Raw genomic sequence first — 24,964 nt, forward strand, 5'->3', positions numbered from 1 at the left:
GCCACCTCTGGCACCCGTGCCATAGGTTCGCCACCACTGGGCTGGACTGTACGATTCTATGAAATATGTTGATTCTGATATCTAATTCTCACACCAACATTTCTAAAGCAGAGGCAGTGCCCATGCTGCACACCACCTTTTGTTGATCAAGTGATTCAGTCTCAGCTACAAAACACTGCAAGCAACTGCTGAAAAAGCAGGCCAAAATGTCACTTTCAGACCTTCAGTGGGAGTGATGGCACAAGAAAGATGTGTGGCTCAGTGGTTATGCACCTCTTCGAGGGTCCCAGGTAGAATAGCCTCATCAGCTGCTACCAATCACAAGGAAGGCTCTGCATGAGGCAGCCCAATGAGATATCTCCTTCAAGGATCACAAGGCTTCTCCATTTATTTAATTAATTAGAATCCTACTTTTCTCCTCCACAAACACTCAAAGCGGCTTACATCATTTGCTCTCCGCCATTCGATTCTCACAACAACTCGGTCAGGTAGGTTTGGCTGAGAAACCGTGACAGGCCCCATGTCACTCAGCGAGCTAACATAGGACGAGTAGGGGATTCCATCCTGCATCTCCCAGATAATAGTCTCGATCATCTTAACCACCCCCACCATCCTGGGTCCATTTTCCAGCTACCGCGTATTTTTACACGTGCATACAATGCTTGATCGAGGCGTCCTCTGCCGCCTCTCATCTCCATCCCCTCTCCAGGCTGGAACCCTGTGAAAGCTTACATGGAAGTAAGCCCCAAAGAACACAGTGGGGTTTACTCGAGAGTAAAAGTTCGGTGAGTTCACAACAGGATCTGCCTCATTCCCTGAGCATCCTCCTTAGCCTATCCACACCCAAGCCTAGGATAGAAAAACTTCAACGCCACAAACCCCACTCCGGCGCCGTTAAAACGACCAAAACTGATAAAACGGACAGCACCGCGTGGTCTCACCGCAAGCGGTTGACACGTGCTCCGCTTGCTCGGAGCCACTTCCGTCCGTCAGAGCGGACCAACCGCAGGGCGCACGACACCCAGCTCCGTCTCTCTATTGGGCGCGAGCGTTCCACCCCGCCTCTCACTGGGACGCGCTTTCTCATTGGTCGGGGCGGGACCAGCCGCCATTGGCTAAACTCCATCGCTTTCGAAGGGCGGGGGAGCTCAGCGAGGGGCTGTCCAACATGGCGAGTAGGCGGGGCGAGGGAGCGACGTGGCCGCGGATTGGTTGAGACGGTAGCGTAGGGGAGGAGGGGGCTTAGAGACGGAGCGCAGAGAGCTCTCGACCTCACTCTTTCCGACTCAGGCCCAGAGGCGAGTGTGGCGCTCGGCTCGCTCGACATCCGGACAACCCCGCCGCCATTATGGTGAAGCTCGCCAAGGTGAGCCCCGGGATTTACCTGAGGGAAGGGGGAGGCGACCCCCGATCAGGTGCGGCCCTTTTCCTGGGGGAGTTCGGAAGGCCGCTGAGGCGAGGGCCTCGAGCGGTGTGTCGCGCGCACGGAGGTTTCTGGGCCTACCGCCGCGGTCTGTGATGGGGGGAATCAAAGAAAGGGATTGCGGTTTCAAGGCTCCCCTCGATTCCGTCCGTTATGCTAATTCTCCTTTTTTTGCATCCTCTCATTGGACGCTGAGGCGCGCGTCACCACGGAGCGTTAGCCTGTTTCAAGGCTCCCCCCCCCCATCGCCGCGCGCGCCGTTTTCTCTCCGGTCGGAGGAGGAGGCGGGCGCATGCGCGCTCGGAGGAGTTTCTAGACGCCCCTCGCTCTCCCGCGCTGGCGGTCGCGCGGACGGGGAGCGCGCGCGCGGTGGGGTTTTTTCCTCTTCCCTCGCCACGTGATTGGAGCTCGCACCACGTGGGAGGGGAGGAAATGGGACCCCTCCGGCGCGCGCGGCCATCCTTCCGCCATTCGGCTCTCGCGGACTTTCCCACGTGGGGCGCGCCACCATTCCGTGCCCGCAAGGGAACGAGCCCTGCACAGGCGGCTGCGGCCTGCCCGGTTGCTCCGAGGAGGCCTTCCCGCCTTTCCTTCGGTAGGGTTTTTTCCCCCTTCCCTGCCGGTCGAGGAGAGTAAATGCACGGGGCTTCCCATTTTCTCCACGGGGCTTAATAGGCTGGGTGTTTCCAAGCAGTATTTTTTTCCAAAACCGGCGGTGCAGTGCGGAGAAGAACCGTCTTTGTTCTGCAGCGCAAAGAATTTATTTTCCCCCTAACACAAGCTCACCTGTAAGGCATCGATTGCGACATCCGGGGGAAAACGTGGTTATAATTGTATATTCCCAGGTATTACAGATGAGCCCATTTTTAGTGCAGATAAATGTACTTCTATAGGGTAATACAGCGATCGCGACACTTGGGGAAAACGTGTTACAATTATATATTCATGTGAAATTCGAAACAGCGTGCTCCAGCTGTGCACATTGTTTGATTTCCATAATTATGAACATGGAATCGTAACGCGTTTTTCCTAGGTGCTGTAATAGGTGAGCCTATATTTTGTGCAGATTCTTTCTGGTGTCATCAGATTCTATTCTATTTTGTGCAGATTCTATCTGGTGTTATTTCTGGTCCAATAGTTCCCAACGTTTTCTTGCTCATCCCCCTCTGTGCCCTAAAATTGCACCTCCATATTAGCAAAGCCACGAGGCAGTTTTTCCCATGTGCCCTCAAACTCTCCACGAGGCAGTTTTTCCCACGTGCCCTCACTCTGGCGTGTGTTGTTAACCGCTGCCCTAGAGTATGATGTAGCAAAAAACTGCTCCCTTCCATTTCACTCCGCCTTCAGGACAGCCCTCATCCCCTGCTGGTTCCAAATCATCCAGAGAGATTCCTGGTAAGTGTTGAATCAGACTGGGTTCCAATTCATTAATTTAGCCACTCCTGGACCCTGGCAGCCTGCTTAGGTATCCCAGTAGTTGTGTATCTAAAAGGCCTCTGGTTCCAGTAATTTGCTCAGAAATTTAGATGGATCCAGTACTTTAGCTACTCCTGAGCCTCAGCATCCAACAAGGTGACTGGTACTCCTATTTAAAGTGTCTCTGGCACATGTGCTTTGGCTCCAGTAATTTGCTCTGAAATTTGGATGGGCTGAGCCACGTTACAAGGATGGTTGGTTAAACAGCTAGATCCAGGTCCAGTAGAGCTTTAGGTCTTGGGGGCTTTCAAGCGCTTATTTTATTAGTTTCTAAGGTGCAGCTAACCTCAAGTTTAGCTATTCTAATGAAGACCAGCCAGGCTACTTATCTTTGTGGTTACTTGAGGTCTGCTTCTTTATCTTCTCCATTAAAGCTGCTGTTGACACTTAAGAACAACGAAAAGGTGTGGAGAAGCGGACTTTAAATTTCTGTTTAAATTTGCTTTTCAATACATTGCAACGCAGGAAGCATGGGCAACATGTGGTTGATTTTATTCCCAGTATAAGCTTGATTTTTCTTTTCCAGCTGTATGCAAGCAATTTCTGGCGTTGACTCCAAAGCAACACTGGAGTGACCCTAGGGGACTCAGGGTCATATCAGCATCTAGTCATGCTGTGCCTTTGGGCGAATCACTCTTGCTCAACTGGTTGTGGTGGGTTTTCCGGGCTGTTTGGCCGTGGTCTGGTGGATCTTGTTCCTAACGTTTTGTCTGCATCTCTGGCTGGCATCTACAGTGTGTAACAGACTTCCCTCTGTGACACACCTCTGAAGATGCCGGCCACAAATGCAGGCGAAACGTTAGGAACAAGACCCACCAGACCACGGCCACACAGCCCGGAAAACCCACCACAGCCAGTTGAATCCAGCCGTAAAAGCCTTCAACAATACATTTTCATAGAGTTGTTGTGAGCATAAAACAAGGAAGGAGTAACTGGGTATCAAGGTGTGAACTCTTTGGAGGAAGGGCGGAATAACCCCTGAGAGCCACTGTAGTATAGACCCGTGGTGGTGAACCTTTGGCACTCCAGATGTTATGGACTACAATTCCCATCAGCCCCTGCCAGCATGGCCAATTCACCTACTGTGCCGTGGAAACTCATTGAGTGATTTTGGGCTAGTCACATACTTTCAATCCAACCTACCTCAGAGGGTTGTTGTGACAATAAAATAGGAGAAAATGGCAGTTAACCAATTTGGGTTATTGTTCTTCAAAATGCTGGGTTTTGAACGAAGTAAACAAGAAGAGTTGGTTTTTAACTCCTACTTTACTGTGAGGAGTCTTAAAGCAGTCTCCTCCCCCCATAAAAGGCACCTTATGAGGTAGGTGGGGCTGAGAGAGTTCAAAGAAAGCTGTGACTAGCCCAAGGTCACCCAGCTGGCTTCATGTGGAGGGATCCCATCTGGTTTTCCAGATTAGATTCCACTGCTCTTAACCATTACACCACACTGGCTCTTGAAAAGTAAGATTTGTGCAAGGTATTAGTAGACAGGCAAAGTGAAAGGATTGCGCTGGAGGCATCTGATGTGGAGTATAGATGAAGTAATCTAATTATTCTTCATGTCAGTGCTTTTCAAGTTATAGAAGCGTATGGCTTGTCTTTTGTGCACTTACCAAGGCCATTTTTAATTGCAATATCATCTGTCAGAATAGTTGAATGTTCTTACCTTTGTCTCTTTCAGAACGCTAAAAGCCAGCTTAAACCGAAAAAAATGGCTCCCCCTCCTCCCAAGGATGTTGATGACAGTGAAGAAGATTCTTCGGAGGAGGAGGAAGAGGAAGAAGAGAGCAGTGGGGAGGAGGTAAGAATGTACCACTTGGCCATTCATAATTTGGCACCCTTTGGTGCTGTTTTCTGTTGGCCTCTACATTTAGCAGTGTGGTTTTCAAATAAACTTGCAAGCATACCAGCATGTCTCCTTTGGAACACTATTTTTATATGTACAGCATGCAGAGATTCCTTCCCCAGAAAAGTAAATGTAATGGATGCAACAAAGTCCCTAGACCAAGGGTGTCCAACTCTGGTGCCCCTGATGCTCATGGACTACGATTCCCATCAGGCATGACCAATGCCATCTTGGCAGGGGCTGATGGGAATCGTAGTCAATAGGCTGAGGTATGAAATTGAACATCTCTACTCTATGAACTATTTGAAAGCCATTTCATGAAAGGTAGGTCCGCTGTAGATTACCCAATTTCCTGCAGCAACCCCACCACGTGACTGTATATTGAGTCTCATGTTTTAAAATGCTTTGAGTGCAACTTAATAAAAGTGATAGGGAACCACCCAACAGATGGTGGTACCTAAAAACTCATAGTGCAAAGCCCTATTGTCTTGTCTATTTTATTTTTCAACATGCATGAAAATCATAAGGGTGCCCCCCAATGGAAATAAGTCAGATTTCGTAGAGGTCATAAACTGGAAAGAACCACAAGGGCCATCAAGTCCAACCCCCTGCAATGCAGGAACACATAATCAAAGCACTCCTGACAGATGGCCATCCAGCCTCTCTTTTAAAACCTCAAAAGAAGGAGACTCCACCACACTCTGAGGAAGTGCATTCCACTGTCGAACAGCCCTTACTGTCAGGAAATTTTTTCTGATGTTTAGGTGGAATCTCTTTTCCTTCACCTTGAACCCATTGCTCCTGGTTCTAGTCTCTGGAGCAGCAGAAAACAAGCTTGTTCCCTCACTAGCATGACATCCCTTCAGATATCTAAGTATGGCTGTCATGTCACCTCTTAACCTTCTCTTCAGCAAACTAAACATCCCCAGCTCCCTAAGTCTCTCCTCGTAGGGCAGGGATTTCTGAGGGTTTAATTCAGTCCACACCCATAGGATTTATAAAGCCTAGCGAGATAGGACATTGTTGGTGTTGAGCATTGTTGGGGTGGGTTGATCTCTCTAGAGCCGTGGTGGCGAACCTTTTGCACGCCAGATGTTATGGACTACAATTCCCATCAGCCCCTGCCAGCACGGCCAATTGTGTCCAACCTGGTGCCCCTGATGCTCATGGACTACGCATTCCCACTGGTGGCACATGACCAATGCCATCTTGGCAGGGGCTGATGGGAATCGTAGTCAATGAACATCTGGGGTGCCAGAATTGGACATCTCTGCCATAGACTATTTGGAAAGCCATTTCATGAAGGCAGGTCCCATTTCAGATTGCACCCAATTTCCTGCAGCAACCCCACCACGTGACTGTATATTGAGTCTCATGTTTTAAAATGCTTTGAGTGCAACTTAATAAAAGTGATAGGGAACCACCCAACAGATGGTGGTACCTAAAAACTCATAGTGCAAAGCCCTATTGTCTTGTCTATTTTATTTTTCAACATGCATGAAAATCATAAGGGTGCCCCCCAATGGAAATAAGTCAGATTTCGTAGAATCATAAAGCTGGAAGAGACCACAAGGGCCATCCAGTCCAACCCCCTGCAATGCAGGAACACACAAAGTACTCTTGACAGTTGCCCATCCAGCCTCTCTTTAAAAACCTCCAAAAGAGGAGACTCCACCACACTCTGAGGGAGTGCATTCCACTGTCGAACAGCCCTGACTGTCAGGAAGTTTTTTCTGATGTTTAGGTGGAATCTCTTTTCCTTCTCCTTGAACCCATTCCTCCTGGTCCTAGTCTCTGGAGCCAAGAGAAAACAAGCTTGTTCCTCACCAACATGACATCCCTTCAGATATCTAAACATGGCTGTCATGTCACCTCTTAACCTTCTCTTCAGCAAACTAAACATCCCCAGCTCCCTAAGTCTCTCCTCGTAGGGCAGGGATTTCTGAGGGTTTAATTCAGTCCACACCCATAGGATTGCAAGCCTAGCCAGATAGGACATTGTTGGTGTTGAGCATTGTTGGGGTGGGTTGATCTCTAGAGCCGCGGTGGAGCGGTAATCCCAGGTCGCTAGATGTTAGGATCATATCAAGCCCCTGCCAGCACGGCCACTGCTGGCAGGGGCTGATGGGAATTGTAGTCCATAACATCTGGAGTGCCGAAGAAGAAGAGTTTGGATTTATATCTCCCCTTTCTCTCCTGTAGGAGACTCAAAGGGGCTTACAATATCCTTGCCCTTCCCCCCCTCACAACAAACACCCTGTGAGGTAGGTGGGGCTGAAAGAGCTCCGAGAAACTGTGACTAGCCCAAGGTCACCCAGCTGGCGTGTGTGGGAGCATACAGGCTAATCTGAATTCCCCAGAGAAGCCTCCCCAGCTCAGGCGGCAGAGCAGAGAATCAAACCCGGTTCCTCCAGATTAGATACACGAGCTCTTAACCTCCTACGCCACTGCTGCTCCAAAGGTTCGCCACCACTGCCTAGAGTAAATAGCAAAATGAGTTGGGTGGCTGACCAATCAACTTCTAGTTTGGCAAAAGCGAAGCATCCAAGGAAGTGTGCAGTACAGCAAAACTCCACCCACTGTTATATCACCTTTTGTCTAACTGCCTTGCCAAGAGGGTCTTGTTTGACTGTGCTGTAAGCCTGATATTGCTTGACTTGGGTGGATTACCTTAATTCTGTCTTTTCTGCCTGTTTTGGAATGCCGGCTAGTATTGCCAATTGTGCACTCTGCTATTTGTGCCACCCTCAGATGATCCTTCCAAAGAAAGCAGTCACTCCAGCGAAGGCCGCAAACAAAAAGGCAGCTACCCCGGCCAAGAAGGGAGCTTTGACCCCGGCCAAGAAGGGAGTCGCCACCCCGGCCAAGAAGGGAGTCGCAACTCCGGCAAAGAAGGGGGGCGTTACTCCAGCGAAGACGCCCGTCTCGGCCAAAGGAGCAAAAAATGGGAAGAACGCAAAGAAGGAAGAGATGGATGAGGAAGATGAGGAAGAAGATGAGGAGGAGGATGAAGAAGAAGATAGCGAGGAGGATGAAGGTGAATCCCATGTCAAAAGCACTTCCTGAGTTCACTGCCTCGCCTGTTCAGTTTAAGTTGAAGGGCAGGGCAAGGTTTTGGGAAGCTGCTTGCTTTTTCAGCAAAAAATATTTGGAGCAAAAATTTGGGTGCTGAATTTGCTGAGTGTTCTGAGGACACTCGGGTGTAACTGCCATGCCAAATCAGGTGAAAACTTGCCAAATGTCAGGCACCCAGCATTCTTCAGCCTATGGGCACAGGGACAGACGGTCTTTTAAAGTGGCCACACACAGTGATGTGGTGTCACCTGTTGCTGAGAAAACTTTTAAAAATTTCCAGGCAGTCAAAAGCCTTCCTGAGCCAAAACACCCACCTGGCCCTGCCCTCTTTATAAAAGTACATTGTAGGTGCCAGGAAATGTATCGCTGGGCACTTTGGCACCCACGGGCACCTGATTGGGGGTCACTGATCCAGGGAATGATGTTTGAGATATCCTGGACTCCTGTAGGCAGAAAAACAGAGCTTATTTCTGTTGTTCGCATCCCCCCAAATAGTTTTCAGTTTCAAGCCATTAGACACCTGTGCTAGTGGAACCCATATTTTGTCATAATTAACTCCACATGTTGTCTAAGTTAGTATAAGAACACAAGAAAACCCTGCTGGATCAGACCAGAGTCCATGTAGTCCAGCACTCTGCTACTCTCAGTCGCCCACCAGGTGCCTTTGGGAGCTCACGTGCAGGATGTGAACGCAGTGGCCTGCTGCTGCTGCTCCCGAGCACCTGGTCTGCTAAAGCATTTGCAATCTCACATCAAAGGGGATCAAGATTGGTAGCCATAGATCGACTTCTAAGGCTATCAATCTTGATCCTCTTTGATCTGAGATTGCAAATGCCTTAGCAGACCGGGGGCTCGGGAGCAGCAGCAGCAGAAGGCCATTGCTTTCACCTCCTGCACGTGAGCTCCCAAAGGCACCTGGTGGGCCACTGAGAGTAGCAGAGAGCTGGACTAGATGGACTCTGGTCTGATCCAGCAGGCTCTTTCTTGTGTTCTTATACTAACTTAGACAGCGTATGCAACATGTGCTGGGGAGTATATAATTTTGTACATCACGAGTCCCCCGCGCATCAACTTGATTATGTGCTTACAAGTTCTGTTGCTTGGAAGGAGGGTGGAAACCTCTCACAACTTTGTGATGCTGTTGTATTCTGTGCTGTTCTCGGTCAGCCTAGTGAAGCCCAAAACTTCTGCCTTCCTATTTAGGAAAGGTGCTCCGGTGCCCTCTTTGCTTTTGCTGGGCCTTTATCTCTCCAAAGTTTTGAGTGCGGCTTCATTGTTTTTTTAAATTAAGTGAGTTAGGAGATCCCCACATGGGAAGTGAATGGCAACTAAGTGAAGCATCCTACCTTTTGAAGTTCAGCCGCTGTGCAAAAGTTAAATTGTGGCATTTTTACGCCCCCAACAGTGGCTGAACTGCCAGGGTTTCCGCACATAAACAATCTTTAAAGCTGTCGACCCTGGAGATGGAACTCGGGCCCCACTGCTGTAGGAAAGAGTGTGATGGGCATACGCTCCTTCCCACTTGCGCCAGAGTTGGTATTCTCTGTTCCTCACTGATGCATGATAAATCACTTGGTGCAGATGAGTCCGAGACGGAGCTTCCCCTGCCAGTGAAGAAGCCGGCAGCCCAAGCCGCAGCAAAGAAGCCCTTAGCAGCCGCAGCAGCCAAACAGGAGTCTGAAGATGACGAGGAGGAAGATGAGGAGGAGGACGAAGAGGACGAGGACGAAGAAGGTGAGTCAGTTTGGTGGTACCTTGGGAAGGAGAACTTCCTGACTCCCAAAATCTCACACCCCAACATTCTTGTTGGTCTCTAAAGTGCCACTCACTCGAATCCAGCTCTTCACGCAGCTCACTTGTAAAACTGGCTTCATAAGAACAAGCCTGCTGGATCAGACCAGAGTCCATCTAGTCCAGCTCTCTGCTACTCGCAGTGGCCCACCAGGTGCCTTTGGGAGCTCACATGCAGGAGGCGAAAGCTATGGCCTTCTGTGGCTTTTGCTCCCGAGCACCTGGACTGTTAAGGCTTCATGGAAGGTTTCATCAGGAGTGTACATGCACGGTATTGGTTAGTCAGCTGACTGCCCTGGGGCACGAGGGTTGGTCAGGAGAGCGCCAGGTTCCGCAAGCAGAGCCTTTTGTGGAAATGGCTAGTCCTCACCAGCTGTCATTGCCCTGGCTTCAGGCAGCTGGGATGGTGAGAGGGCCCCACGTACCCCTTGAAAGCTGTAGGGGCATCGTCAGGGTCAAGCTGCCTTGGCTTTCTTCGAGGGCCAGCACAAATGATGAGTATCGGGACTTAATGCTGACGCTCTTTGTGATGTCTCAAACGTATGCTGATGTGCTGTGCCTCAGATGCTCCCTCGCGTCTTTGCCGATCTTGTGGTTTCACGATGTGTGTCTATCTGTGGTTGGGAGTCATAGTCAAATCCCCACTCTGCCACGGAAGCTTGCTCGGCCACTCTCATGTTCTCTTCTTAGCCTAACCCCGTGGTGGCGAACCTTTGGCACTCCAGATGTTATGGACGACAATTCCCCTCAGCCCCTGCCAACATGCCCAATTGGCATGGGAATTGTAGTCCATAACATCTGGAGTGCCAAAGGTTCGCCACCACTGGCCTAACCTGTCTCCCAGGGTGGTTGTGGTGAGGGCAAAATAGAGGGGAGAAGAACTCCATAAGGCAACTTGGGTCACCGTTGGGGAGAAAGATGGGATATAAACAAAGTACATTTTTAAAAAATGCTTTGTTGAGGTCTCTGGCACTCCAGATGTTATGGACTACAATTGGCCATGCTGGCAGGGGCTGATGGGAAACGTAGTCCCTAACATCTGGAGTGCCAAAGATTCGCCACCACGGCCCTAGAAAGTTCAGCCAACCCTGGGTACCCTTGTACAGCATTCAAAACTATGTAGTTCAAATATTGCAACTACTACCCTGTTTCCCCGAATATAAGACATCCTCTGAGAATAAGACGTAGTAGAGGTTTTGCTGAAGTGCGAAATATAAGGCATCCCCCGAAAGTAAGACATAGCATAGTTTTTGTTTGGAAGCAAGCCCGACGAATACAACACAGAAAAAATAAGACATCCCCTGAAAATAAGACATAGCGCATCTTTGGGAGCAAAAATTAATATAAGACACTGTCTTAGTTTCGGGGAAACACGGTACCAATCTTTTGGTCTGTTACAATTGGTTTGGCAGAAGGAAATGGCGTTTCCTTATCTGCGGGGTTTGTTTTATTATTTCAAGCATCTATTGGCTGCGTTTCTTTGTTACGGAGCCCATGGGTTACAACCGTGCGTGCCTTTGAGTAGGCCCTTTAAGTCCCTTCGCATACTTACTGGCGCCTCTTCTGAGAGGAGCAAGACAGATTGCAGCAGCTGCCTTTATATCTCTAAAACAGTGATGGCTAACCTATGGCACAGGTGGCATTCAGAGCCCTCTCTGTGGGCACGCACAGAGTTCATCATGTGGGGGGGAAATCGCTCTGGCCAATAATAATAATAATAATACATCTAGGGCTGGCCTAAAGCTGCTGGGCTTAACAGTGCTAATTAAACCTAAGACCTAGTTTTGGGGAAGCAGTGCAGGTAACCCTGTTAAGCACTGTTAAACCCCACTGATTTTCATGCAAAGAACTAAAGCGCAATGGGGCTTGCTTCTGAGTAAACTCCTAGGGTCTGATTTACCCGTTCAAAGAGTTGCATGGTTGCTTCAAAACAAAACCAACAACTACCACCAAGCTTATTCTCCAGTAACTCACGCCTCAGAGCCAACCATTTTTTTCTAAAACCGCAGTATTCAGGTTAAATTGCCATGTTGGCACTTTGCGATAAATAAGTGGGTTTTGGGTTGCAGTTTGGGCACTCGGTCTCAAAAAGGTTCGCCATCACTGCTCTAAAACTTTGAGTGCGGCTTCATTGTTTTGTTTTTTTAATTCAGTGAGTAATGGCGTAAATTGTGGCCCTGTGGTTGTGGGTGGTATCTCAATTGGCCGCCTCCTTGGTTTCAGACTCTGAAGAAGAGCCCATGGACACCACCCCAGCAAAGGGCAAGAAAGCTGTTCTGGCAAAAGCTGCCCCAGTCAAAGCTGTTGCAGAAGACTCTGAGGACGAGGAAGATGAAGACGATGAGGATGAAGACGATGAGGATGAAGACGATGAGGAAGAGGAGGAAGGTGAGTGTGGCTATTTGCTTTGATGTCAAGTAAAGGACTGGTCTAGTCCTTCAACCTTCCTCTTAGTTCTTCTCTTGCCTTCCCTTTCGGTGCCACAGCTGGAAATGATGTTTCCTCGCTGAGCTGATGTGATAAGCATCACATATGAAAAAATCCAAAGATAGTCAAGTCCTGATCCAGCTGCCCCTCGGCAGGTGCTCTCTGTCTCTCCTTCCCGAGATTTTTCTGACATCTGTGTGCCTTTCCCCCCCCCCCCCCTTTCTCTTTCACCATGACAGAAGCGGTACAAGAAGCAGCTGGAAAGCGCAAGAAGGAAATGGCCAAACAAAAAGGCATTCCAGATTCCAAGAAGAAGAAAACGGAAGGTGAGTGGCCTGTCTCTGCCCTTCCCGTGAAAAGGACACAGTCCCTCAAGTGGAGTCTGACCAATGCAGCATACAGAGGCCCTAGACCAGAGATGGCGAACCTTTTTGAGACCGAGTGCCCAAATTGCAACCCAAAACACACTTATTTATTGTGAAGTGCCAACACGGCAATTTAACCTGAATACTGAGGTTTTAGTTTAGAAAAAACGGTTGGCTCCGAGGCGTGCATTACTCGGGAGTAAGCTTTGGTGGCTTTGCTTTGAAGCAACCGTGCAACTCTTCCAACGGGTGAATCACAACCCTAGGAGCGTTTACTCAGAACAAGCCCCATTGCCAGCAACCAAGCTTACTCCCAGGTAAAGGATCACGCTTTAGTTCTTCACGTGAAAATCAGTGGGGTTTAACAGCGCTTAACAGGGTTACCTACACTGCTTCCCCAAAACTAGGTCTTAGGTTTAATGCTAATAATCAAGCCCAGCAGCCCAGACCAGCCTAGATGTGTGGGGGGCGGGGGGGGGGACTCTGTTTGCGCGTGCCCACAGAGAGGGCTCTGAGTGCCACCTCTGGCACCCGTGCCATAGGTTCGCCACCACTGCCCTAGGCCCAGCATACAAGCTCTTTTCTGTATATTCTTTGTTATGGGTGTCTTGCCACTCAAAACCAACTACCTAACAGGGCAAAAGGAGAGGGAGCGGAAACTCTTGACCTGTTTTGCCACACCACTCCAGAGAAGGGGGGGGGGGTTCCTCCATGTGGAAGGATGGCTGACGGGCATGTTTGCAGCAGTCGAGCTGCTACCCTGTTTCCCCTAATATAAGACATCCCCGAAAAATAAGACATAGTAGAGGTTTTGCTGAAGTGTGAAATATAAGTCATCCCCCGAAAGTAAGACATAGCAAAGTTTTTGTTGGGAAGCATGCCCGACGAACAGAACACAGAAAAATAAGACATCCCCTGAAAATAAGACATAGCGCATCTTTGGGAGCAAAAATTAATATAAGACACTGTCTTATATTTGGGGAAACACGGTAGTATGAGCTCTTACTGCGATTTAACGCCAAAAAAGGGAGAGGGCTGCTGCTGCTGCAGAGGCTGGTATGTCAGAAGCCACTATGGCTTGGCATAGCCTACCCCTTGGTGGTTGTTAAAGGTGGTGAGCATAACGTTCTTTCAATACGCTTTACAGATGCTCCCTTTTCACTCTTCATTGGCAATCTGAACGCTTCAAAGGACTTTGAAGAGCTGAAGGCCGCCATCCGGGACTTCTTTGCCAAAAAGGACCTCCAGGTCCAAGAAGTCAGAATTGGCAACTCAAAGTAAGAACTTGCACTTGTTCGGGTGTAATTTAATTTCAAGAAGTCAGAGCCTCGCTAGATAAAAACATACTTTGCAGGTTAATCTAGACCACAGGTGTCCAACTCTGGTGCTTCAGATGTTCGTGGACTACAATTCCCATCGGCCTCTGCTGGCATGGCCCATGCCAGCAGGGGCTGATGGGAATTGTAGTCCACAAACATCTGAAGCACCAGAGTTGGTTACCCCTGATCTAGACTACATGGATTACAGCTCTTAACAGCTGACTTGTGTCTTCTAGAAGCATCAGGCCCAGACTGGGGTATTGGGTAATTTCAGTAGTATTTGTAGCAGGGGTTGGGGAGGAGTCACAACAGAGCAAGACATTGGTTGAAGGCAGAGTTCCCTGTAAGCCTTGCGGGTATGAGGCTGCACAGTCCCTGTATTGGTTCTGTTTAGATACGGAGCGAGGAGAAACTCTCCTGGGAAGCAAAGTTCTTTACAGTGGTGGGGAACAATTAGAGGGACTATCGGTCGAGGGCCTTTCATTGAAGTTAACCAATGAAGGTGTTTTGCTCTGAGTTATATCCTCTTCAGGCATTTTATTTATGCCAGAAGTAGATTGAACCTGGAAAGGTGTTGATGGTGGGAGGAGTTTTGTTACAACATCAGGTGCTGTCTGACCCTCTTGAAGTCCATTGTAATTTTGGGAGACTTCCACATCCGCAATACAGCTAAATTTTCTTTGTAAAGGAGTCAGGCGGAGTTTTTAAAATCATTTTTTTCCTTTTTGTGTATCTTAACGTGCTTCAGAGCATAGCTGAAAATTTTTTAATTGGCCCATCCAATTGAACCCAGGAAGTAATTCTCACTTTTGCCCTGCAGGAAGTTCGGCTACGTAGATTTCCCCTCGCAAGCGGAGCTGGATAAAGCGCTGAAGTTCAGCGGGAAGAAATTAATGGGCTTGGAAGTGAAACTGGAAAAGGCAAAGAGTAGGGAGAGCCTACAGGAGAACAAGAAAGGTAAAAGGGTCTGTCTTGGCTGGCTCTTCTAGCGTAGGCCTCGCTCTGCACCACCCAACTGGCTCAGGCCTCTTGTTGATACATTTTCTAAACCCAGGGGTTGCTGAGTGAATGTCTGAAAGCAGGCCTTGGTATGGTCTTTTCTGGTAAAACGAATGGTTTCCCAAGAGGTGTTTGCATACGCGCCTGAGCTTGAAGTTAAGAGTACCTTGTTTCAGGGGAGAGGGTGTCGCTCAGTAGTGTAGTATCCACTTGGCATGCAGAAGAATCATAGGGTTGGAAGGGACCCCAAGGGCCATCCAGTCTAACCCCCTGCCATGCAGGAAAACACAATCAAAGTACTTCAGACAGGTGGCCATCCAGCCTCTCTTTAAAAACCTCCAAAGAAGGAGACTCCACCACACTCCAAGGGAGTGCATTCCACCGTTTTTCTTGATGTTTTGGTGGAATCTCTTTTCCTTCACCTTGAACCCATGACTCCTGGTCCTGGTCTCTGGAGCTGCAGAGAACACTCACCAACATAACACCCCTACATTCATTTCCCCGCTGGAAGTGGTTTCCCAGCAATCTACAGATTGCCCACATTCTTTCAAAAACTTCCCTCCACTGAATTATAGCAACTGAGATGTCACTAGTGCAGATGGCTACCTTTCCCGGAATTCCAAAACAAAGTATTGATTCAGCAGATCAGCTTGGCCTGTTCATAAAATCCTAGAGTCCAACCCCCTGCCATGCAGGAACACACAATCAAAGCACTCCTGATGTATGTTCATCCAGCCTCTGTTTAAAAACCTCCAAAGAGGGAGACTCCACCACACTCCGGGGTAGTGCATTCCACTGTATGTAAGATTGTATCCTGTCTTTCTTTCCTGTAAGGTGACTCAAGGTGGCTTACAAACCCCTTTCCTCTTCCCCACAACAGACACCTTGTGGGGTAGGTGGGTCTGAGGGAATGCTGAATGAACTATGACTGGCCCAAGGTCGCCCAACAGGCTTCATGTGGAGGAGCAGGGAAACAAATCCAGGTCACCAGATAAGAGTCTGCAGCTCACAAGGAGTGGAGAATCCAGCCCAGTTCTCCAGATCAGAATCCACCTGCTCTTTACCACCACACCGCGCTGTCCCCGGTTCAATCCCCAGTATCTCCAGTTGAAAGCGCCAGGCAGTCAGCAATGAGGAAGACCTCCGCCTAAGACCCTGGAGAGCAGCTGCCAGTCTGAGTAGACATTGCTGACTTTGGGGTGCTGTGTGGCTTCCGGGCTGTACGGCCGTGTTCTAGCAGCATTCTCGCCTGACGTTTCGCCGGTATCTTCAGATCCTCTGAAGATGCCAGCCACAGATGCAGGCGAAACGTCAGGAGAGAATGCTGCTAGAACAGTGGTGGCGAACCTTTGGCACTCCAGATGTTATGGACTACAATTCCCATCAGCCCCTACAATTGGCCATGCTGGCAGGGGCTGATGGGAATTGTAGTCCATAACATCTGGAGTGCCAAAGGTTCGCCACCACGGTGCTAGAACACGGCCAGACAGCCCGGAAACCACACAGCACCCCAGTGATTCCAGCCGTGAAAGCCTTCGACAGCACTGACTTTGATGGATGGACCAGTGATCTGGTTCAGTGTAAGTCACGGACATGTGAGTATCTTGTGAGGCAGCACACCTTCGTGTATCAGTTGCCGAGCGAGCAGCAGTGGGAAAGTATATTGACCACCTCCCCTGAAGGTGGACTTTCCCAGAGCTCACTAGCTGCTCTAAGAAGAAGAAGAAGAAGAGGAGGAGGAGGGGGAGGAGTTTAGATTTATATCCCCCCCTTTCTCTCCTGCAGGAGACTCAAGGGGGCTTACAATCTCCTTGCCCTTCCCCCCTCACAACAATTATTTTGTGAGGTAGGTGGGGCTGAGAGAGCTCTGAGAAGCTGTGACTAGCCCAAGGTCACCCAGCTGGCGTGTGTGGGAGTGTACAGGTTAATCTGAATTCCCCAGATAAGCCTCCACAGTTCAGGTGGCAGAGCTGGGAATCAAACCTGGTGGCAGAGCTGGGAATCAAACCCGGTTCTTCCAGATTAAATACACGAGCTCTTAACCTACGCCACAGAATGCCAGGTGAGATAGGCAGTTAATGTTGCCTAGTTACGATCCTCTTTGTGGCACCTGCACTTTCCTACACGGGAACTTCACAGGTTCAGTTTGCATGTTCAACTGCACTGAAGACCACAGCAACAGTCACAAACACTCTTTAGAAGCTCAAATGACTAAACTGAGGTGTTTGTGCTTTGGTCACATTCTGAGACGACAAGACCCGCCGGAAACGACAATAGCGCTAGGAAAAGTTGAAGGTGGCTGGAAGATAATTCCTGCCACCTTCAACTTTTCCTAGCGTTATTGTCGTTTCCAGTGGGTCTCTAGGCAGTCATAGCCCTCAGTTTGCAAGACCTGAGCAAGGCTAAATAATTGGGAGTGTAAGGTGTAATTGTGTGTGTGTGTCTTTTAGAGAGGGATGCAAGAACCATCTTTGTGAAGAATCTCGCCTACAGCGTTACCCAGGAGGACCTGCAGGAAGTGTTTCAGGAAGCCGTGGAAGTCAGACTGGTGTCCAAGGATGGAAGCAGCAAAGGGTATGAAGTTGAAGTTCTGTTCATCAGTTTATATATCTGGGACCGTATATGCCGTGTGGTGTTTTGCTCCCACCCTGCCACACCCCCAACTGCCTGAATCTGTGGATAGGACTGCTTTTAATACCATTCGCTGAAGGAAAAACGTTTGCCCTGTTTTTAGGATTGCCTACATTGAATTCAAATCTGAAGCCGCTGCAGAGAAAGCCATCGAGGAGAAACAAGGGATGGAAATCGAGGGCCGGTCCGTTATCCTTGACTTCACAGGCGAGAAAAGCCAGCAGGACACCAGGAAAGGTAAGTCGTGGGCTGAAAAACGCAGCACCCCGAAATGGCTCTCTGTGGGAGCCTCGCAAGACAAGGGGTGCCTCGGTCTGCAGCCTCAACAAGAAAGAATATAGGTTTCTTATTCTCCCTCTGCCCTATTATAGGGCAGGTTCAGCAATTTAGATAAATCTGCAAGGTTATTCAGTTGCAAACTTAATGTGGTTGAAACCCTGACTCACCCAACTCTTGCACTGCACCAGATTTGATAACATCAGATCTAAATATACCAACCTACATTTTTTTTCTTCCAATCTGGGCTGCCTGATCTGACTAGATTATCTCTATTGTTAAACAACTCGGACCCTGGTCTTTGTGAAGAAATTGCCAATTTCATTGCGGAAATAGTTGAGAGTTCCCAGTAGGACGTATTCGTTGTCCTCCCCGTGGGGCCTTTTATCTATCATGTATCCATGCAATTGTTCCGGATTCATGTAACTTTTTTCTGACTATGCCAATAAAGGCAATGTATATATGGTTTCTTATTCTAGACCAGGGGTAGGGAACCTGCGGCTCAAGAGCCACATGCGGCTCTTCTGCCCTTGCACTGCGGCTCCACGAGCCGAGCCGCCGGCCCCATCCTTGCACCAACTGCCCGTGGCCGGCTGGGCCGCGCCGCGGGCTTCCCCTCTCGCCCGCCCTGTTCGAGCTGGGCGGGTGCTTTCCCGGCGGCCGGTGAGGCCAAGCCACCGGCTACATCCTTGCCTGCCCTGCAGGCAGCAGGGTGGGCGCACCAATTGCCCGCAGCCGGCTGGGCTGCGCCGTGGGCTTCCCCTCTCACCTGCCCCATTGGAGTGGGGCGGGTGCTTTCCCGGCGGCCGGCAAGGCCAAGCCGCCGGCTTCATCCTTGCCTGCCCTGCAGGCAGCAGGGCAGGCACACCAACTGCCCGGCTTCCCCTCTCGCCTGCCCCATTGGAGCAGCGCCAGGCTTAGCCGCTGGCTCCTTATCCTTGCCCGCCCTGCAGTCAGCAGGGCGGACGCATCCATGCGCTTCTCAGAATGAGCGGAGTAAAAGGTAAAAAAACCCAATATGTACAGTGTTATCTTTATTTTAAATGTCAAAAATTATTTACGGCTCCAAGTGTTTTCTTTTCCTGTGGAAAACGGGTCCAAATGGCTCTTTGAGTGTTAAAGGTTCCCTACCCCTGTTCTAGACTGTCTCTTCCCTTCTCTCCCCCCTCGTGAGCCACACCCAGTGCCACACAAACTGCGTGTGCATGTTACAAAATAAACATATAACCAGAGGGTGCATTGAGTTGGAGAGGTCCTCTGTTGATCAGTGCAGACATCTGCGCTGTTCAGAGTCTGGGTGGCCATCTGCTTTGATTATGTTTTCCTGCACTGCAAGGGGTTGGACTTGATGGCCCTTCTCGGGGTCTCTGTGATTCTGGGGTTAGTCAAGGTTCTCTTCTGTGCAGGTGCAGAGTCCAAAACCCTCGTTGTCAACAATCTGGCGTACGATGCCACAGAAGAGACTCTTCAGGATGTGTTTGAGAAGGCGGCGGCCATTAGGATCCCCCAGAATAACCAGGGAAGGCCTAAAGGGTGAGTAAGAACAGGCTGGTAGCCGCTTTATGGGAGTGATGGAAGCAGGCAGGTGGGGTGCTAGCATCCCTCCCCCCCCTTTGAAAGTTCTCACCTCCTACACGGATTTACATTCCCAGCTTGACCCCAGTTTCTCTCTGGCCAGGTATGCTTTTGTGGATTTTTCTTCAGTTGAAGACGCCAAGGAAGCTATGAATTCCTGCAACAACACAGAGATTGAAGGCAGGATAGTCAGACTGGAGTACAGCTCACCTGGAGGGCCAAACAGGAACTTCAACGCCAGAGGATTTAGTCGTAAGCAGACTTTGGTGTCCTACTTGGGGGGGGGGCGGGGGGAGGTGTTCCAATTCTTAGCATGTTTATTACCTTTCAGTAACATAATAATGTTTAGCTTTAAAAAGGGTTTGGACAGATTTATGGAGGAGAAGTCGATCTATGGCAGGGGTAGGGAACCTGCGGCTCTCCAGATGTTCAGGAACTACAATTCCCATCAGCCCCTACCAGCATGGCCAATTGGCCATGCTGACAGAGGCTGATGGGAATTGTAGTTCCTGAACATCTGGAGAGCCGCAGGTTCCCTACCCCTGATCTATGGCTACCAATCTTGATCCTCCTTGATCTCAGATTGCAAATGCCTTAGCAGACCAGGTGCTCGGGAACAGCAGCCGCAGAAGGCCATTGCTTTCACATCCTGCATGGGAGCTCCCAAAGGCACCTGGTGGGCCAGTGCGAGTAGCAGAGTGCTGGACTAGATGGACTCTGGTCTGATCCAGCAGGCTAGTTCTTATGTTCTTATGCTCTGTGTTTCTGGGTACCTCGGGTTCTGATCAAGCACGTAAAATGTGCAGATACGGACCCTCCTCTGAAGTTTACCCCCCCCCCCCCAGTTGAATTGGAGGCTGAGCTTCTGGGTTTTCTTCCCTTTCTTTTAGAACAAAGCAAAACACTCTTTGTCAAAGGCTTATCCGAGGACACAACAGAAGAAACGCTGCGAGAGTCGTTTGATGGTTCCATCGGGGCGAGAATAGTCACGGACAGAGACACGGGCTCGTCCAAGGGGTATGTGTGGAGCCAAATGCTACCTTGAGGCACATAGAAGCAGAGCATGCTGGGAAGCCTGTGCAGCGGAGGTGCTTTGAACATAAACGCCAGAGCTGTAGCCTTCTCAATGAGCTCCTTCCTGCCCTACATCCAGTGGCAGGCAATGGATTCGCCCGAGAAGGAGAGCGAAGGCCACGGGGTTGACCACAAGTGTCTTCTTCAGAGGAGCACGACGGTCACTCTGGGGCACATCTTTGTGACACCCCCTCCCCTCATGCAGTTCTGAGGCCAGTCGAAGCAGCCCCCAACTCTGGGCCCAGCTCGACCGAGTCATATTTTTGTCCTACCAGACACCCTATGGCCGTGTTTTCCAACCTTTTTGATGTCACGGTACCCTTGACCTCACTCTTCATATCTCACGGTACCCCTGCCATCCTCTCCCCCCCCACCTTCCCCTCCCAGTTCCCCTGCTTGCCACCCCCCACCTTCCTCTCCCAGGGTGAAGGGAAGCACAGGGGTGGGAGTGGGTGGGAAGTGACTGCTGCCCTTGCGGCAGGCCCTGCCCCTGGGCCAGCTCCATATCCTTGCTGGTGCCAGCAGGAGACACAGCAAAAGTGAGGGGGAGGGGCTGGTAGCATTGCCACAGTAGTACCCCTGGGACATGCTCATGGCACCCTAGGGTACCACGGAACCCTGGTTGGGAATCGCTGCCTTATGGCCTTACTGTAAGTTGGCTGTGATTTGCCAGAATTTGACAGAAAAGTGAGCTGCAAATCAAGAAGCCGCCCTGGTTCCAGGTACTTTCAGAGCTTAAGTGGATTTCTTTCCAGCTCTAAATACCTGGACTTCATACAATGAATACCAAGCTAGACATGTGAAGAGATGAGACCTCTGGCCCATGGGCAGAGGGGTGTGTTTCATGCACTTTGCCTTCTATAGCTGTTCCATGTCCCTAAAGGGGGGGGGGTCCCCAACATGGAGCCCATGGACACCATGACACTCACAGCACCTTCCTTGTCCCTGCTGAGTGTTAGGAAGCACATGGGACAAGAAGAAGAAGAGTTTGGATTTATATCCCCCTTTCTCTCCTGTAGGAGACTCAAAGGGGCTGACAATCTCCTTGCCCTTCCCCCCTCACAACAAACACCCTGTGAGGTGGGTGAGGCTGAGAGAGCTCCCAGAAGCTGTGACTAGCCCAAGGTCACCCAGCTGGCGTGTGTGGGAGTGTACAGGCTAATCTGAATTCCCCAGAGAAGCCTCCACAGCTCAGGTGGCAGAGCTGGGAATCAAACCCGGTTCCTCCAGATTAGATACACGAGTTCTTAACCTCCTGCGCCACTGCTGCTTTTGCCTAGTAAAGTTTTTGATTAGCTCTGCAGATCATTTTAAATCTCAAATAGTCAGATGTTTTGGCAGCGGCTGTCACCACGGCACATGGATTTGCAGCGTGTGGCTGAACTTAAGCCTTGGCAGCCATTTTGTGGCCAGCCCCACCTCTTGCAGCAGCCATTTTGTGGCTGCTCCTACTGGGCTGTGTCAGAATCCCTGATGTATCCCAGCTTTCGCAAAGAAGAAGCGGTTACAAAGCAGCTTTGCTTGTTGATGTGGCACAGGCCTCATCAACAAACAACGCCACTTTGCAACCACTTCTTCTTTGCCTAAAGCAGCGCCTTGAAGAACAGTAGGAGGTGGTTGCTTCTGGATTCTGTGAGGCCCGGCTGCCGCTGCAGGACTAATAAAAGAATTAGGACTAATAAAAGGAAACACTTCTTCACGCCACGTGTGATTGGTGTTTGGAATATGCTGCCACAGGAGGTGGTGATGGCCACTAACCTGGATAGCTTTAAAAAGGGCTTGGACAGGTTTATGGAGGAGAAGTCAATTTATGGCTACCAATCTTGATCCTCCTTGATCTCAGATTGCAAATGCCTTAGCAGACCAGGTGCTCAGGAGCAGCAGCAACAGCAGAAGGCCATTGCTTTCACAAATCCTGCATGTGAGCTCCCAAAGGCACCTGGTGGGCCACTGCGAGTAGCAGAATGCTGGACTAGATGGACTCTGGTCTGATCCAGCAGGCTAGTTCTTGTGTTCTTATGCCACATTGAAACCGAGGCTGTTCCCCTTTCCAGGTTCGGCTTTGTGGACTTCAGCTCCGCCGAAGATGCCAAAGCGGCAAAAGACGCCATGGAGGATGGGGAAATCGATGGCAACAAAGTGACCCTTGACTTTGCCAAACCCAAGGGCGACGGTCAACGCGGCGGCTTTGGCCGAGGAGGCAGAGGCGGGCGCGGCGGCAGAGGAGGCTTTGGGGGCAGAGGGGGCAGAGGCTTTGGAGGTAAGTGTGCAGATGTGAGCAGTTGCAGACTCAACTTGCAAAGGAGCCCGGGGTCTTTTCATTGCCCTTAACTGGAGCCCCCCGAGCTGTGAACTTGCCTCTTAATTCCCCAAAATCTCTTTCAGGCAGAGGAGGCGGCTTCCGGGGAGGCAGAGGTGGCGGCGGCGGCGACCACAAACCGCAAGGCAAAAAGATAAAATTTGACGATTGAGTGGCTCGTGGCGTCTGAAAGGACTCTGGGGTTTTTAATTCTGTCACCGTGCAATGACAGAGCCTTTTGAGGACATTCCAAGATGCGTTTTGCAGTCCCTTAAGAACAACGCGAGAAAATTCCTTCGGATGAAGAAAACAGCCACTCAACTGCCTGGCCACACATATGAACTTTTTAATAAAAGCAACAAGAGTTGTTGGGAGTGGACCCACGCCAAGTCCGTTGTCCCGAATTTATAACGTTTTACCCCTGTGTAAAGAAATAACTTGGTTATACATTTCTGTAGTTCCTCCTTTTTTTGTTTATTCCTTGCTGTAAAAATGCAAAAACAAATGTTTTATCACTTTGTCTTGGCACACTGTCTTGGACAGATTAAAGGGCCTAAATGGATCTGTGTGTGTCCTTGGGGGAATACCTGAAAACATTGCACGTGCCGTCCTTCTCCCCAAAAGGAGGAGGATACAAGCACAGGATTGGTCGTGCACCTTACTTTGTGTCTTCCATTCCGCCCTGCATTATTCGAAATGTTTCAAGAGATATGTTAACTGACATAGCCTGGCTCCCAGAAGATTTCTGGTTTGGGGCACCCCCACAATGAAATGCCTTGTGCGAGGCAGCCCAGATACCTTCATGGGGCCTCCTGTGTCTGATCTCCCTGGGCCGGTGGACATGGAAAAGGTGACGTTACCAGAACATGTCATGTTTCTGCTGTGTGATGAGACTGAGTAATTTTTAATAAACTTCTAGGTACTCTTTAATTTTTAAAAAGTGCTTAATTCTAACATTCTTCATCTTGAAACGCTGACAAAGTGATGCGATGGCTTGTTTTTGGGGGGGTGGGGAATGGTTGATTTCCAATTCCTGGCAAGAGTGGCATGTTGTGTGTGTTGAAATTCTCTTTCTAAACAATAATGGTAGGTGAAAAATACTTTCGTTTTTAATCTGCTTGTTCTTTTGCTGCTATCATAAGAACAAGCCAGCTGGATCAGACCAGAGTCCATCTAGTCCAGCTCTCTGCTACTCGCAGTGGCCCACCAGGGGCCTTTGGGAGCTCACCTGCAGGAGGTGAAAGCAATGGCCTTCTGCGGCTGCTGCTGTTCCCGAGCACCTGGTCTGTTGAGGCATTTGCAGTCTCGGATCAAAGAGGATCAAGATTGGTAGCCATAGATCGACTTCTCCATCAATCTGTCCAAGCCCCTTTTAAAGCTATCCAGGTTGGTGGCCGTCACCACCTCCTGTGGCAGCATATTCCAAACACCAATCACATGTTGCGTGAAGAAGCGTTTCCTTTTATTAGTCCTATCTGAGGATATGCCTCTTGTGTAGCCATCTAAATGTCCCAAGGATACCATGATCTCAGAAGCTGAGTTGGGTTGGCTCTGGGTAGTAATTGGATGGTAGTACCCAGGAATACCAGTGTCACTGTGCAGAGGAATCACCTCTGTCAATCTTTTGCCTTGAGGGGGCCCTGCAAGTCAGATGTGACTTGACAGCTCTTTGCATATGCATCTCATATACCACAACGCAACATAGCGTTGAGGCTTCAGCCGCTAAAAGCAAAAAACCGAACAAACTTCCCAAAATCTGCATAAACACAGTTGCTGCTTTAAGGGAGAGTGAGCTGGTCTTGGTCCCATCCATGTTTTGTCCCAAAGTCTGTCCTGACATTCAAGTGCCTCCGGCTTGCTGTTGAGCACAAGCTGACCTTGAGGGGGTGGGTGAGGTGAAGACAATTCTAGGCTGCAGTAATAGAAGCACAGTTCCCAAATCTGTTGCTGCTCATTTGAAGGAGAGAAATTTGGATTTGTTCCCCACCTTTCTCTCCTGCACAAAGATTCCAGGTGGCTTACAAGCTCCTGTCCCTTCCTCTCCTCACAACATGCACCTTGTGGGGCTGAGAGTGTCCTGAGATAACGGACTAGTCCAGGGTCACCCAGCTGGAATGTAGGAGTGCAAAAACATCTGGTTCACCAGATAAGCCTCTGCCACTCAGGTGGAGGAGTGGGGAATCAAACCTGGTTCTCCACCTGCTTTTAACTGCTATACCATGCTGGCTTTCTGAAGTAAAGAAATGGGGTGGGATTAGTGGAGTTGAGCAGGTGCAGAGTGCCATGTGGTTGTGCTTTTTCAAAGATTTCTCCTCTGCAAGGATAACCAAACTTGTGCTCCTGCTGTATCTTGCTTCAGAGTTGTGGAGCACAAATGGAAAAATTGTG

General features: G+C 49.7%; 1 protein-coding gene and 1 non-coding gene across 2 annotated transcripts; both read left to right on the forward strand.

The window, feature by feature from the left end:
• Nucleotides 1-1,208: 1,208 nt before the first annotated feature.
• NCL (nucleolin) lies at nucleotides 1,209-23,516 on the forward strand. Its single transcript, XM_048500558.1, has 15 exons — nucleotides 1,209-1,366; nucleotides 4,581-4,700; nucleotides 7,497-7,782; nucleotides 9,402-9,554; nucleotides 11,835-11,999; nucleotides 12,278-12,364; nucleotides 13,551-13,680; nucleotides 14,543-14,679; nucleotides 17,172-17,295; nucleotides 17,456-17,589; nucleotides 19,035-19,161; nucleotides 19,307-19,455; nucleotides 20,094-20,220; nucleotides 22,332-22,537; nucleotides 22,663-23,516. The coding sequence occupies exons 1-15, from the start codon at nucleotides 1,349-1,351 to the stop codon at nucleotides 22,746-22,748; spliced, it is 2,049 nt and encodes a 682-aa protein (XP_048356515.1). The 5' UTR covers nucleotides 1,209-1,348; the 3' UTR covers nucleotides 22,749-23,516.
• Nucleotides 10,096-10,165, forward strand: LOC125435981. Its single transcript, XR_007244960.1, has one exon. It is a non-coding gene; the product is annotated as a small nucleolar RNA SNORD82 (small nucleolar RNA).
• Nucleotides 23,517-24,964: the final 1,448 nt, after the last annotated feature.

This window comes from Sphaerodactylus townsendi, linkage group LG06, assembly GCF_021028975.2.
Source record: "Sphaerodactylus townsendi isolate TG3544 linkage group LG06, MPM_Stown_v2.3, whole genome shotgun sequence".
Taxonomy (NCBI): Eukaryota; Metazoa; Chordata; class Lepidosauria; order Squamata; family Sphaerodactylidae; genus Sphaerodactylus; species Sphaerodactylus townsendi.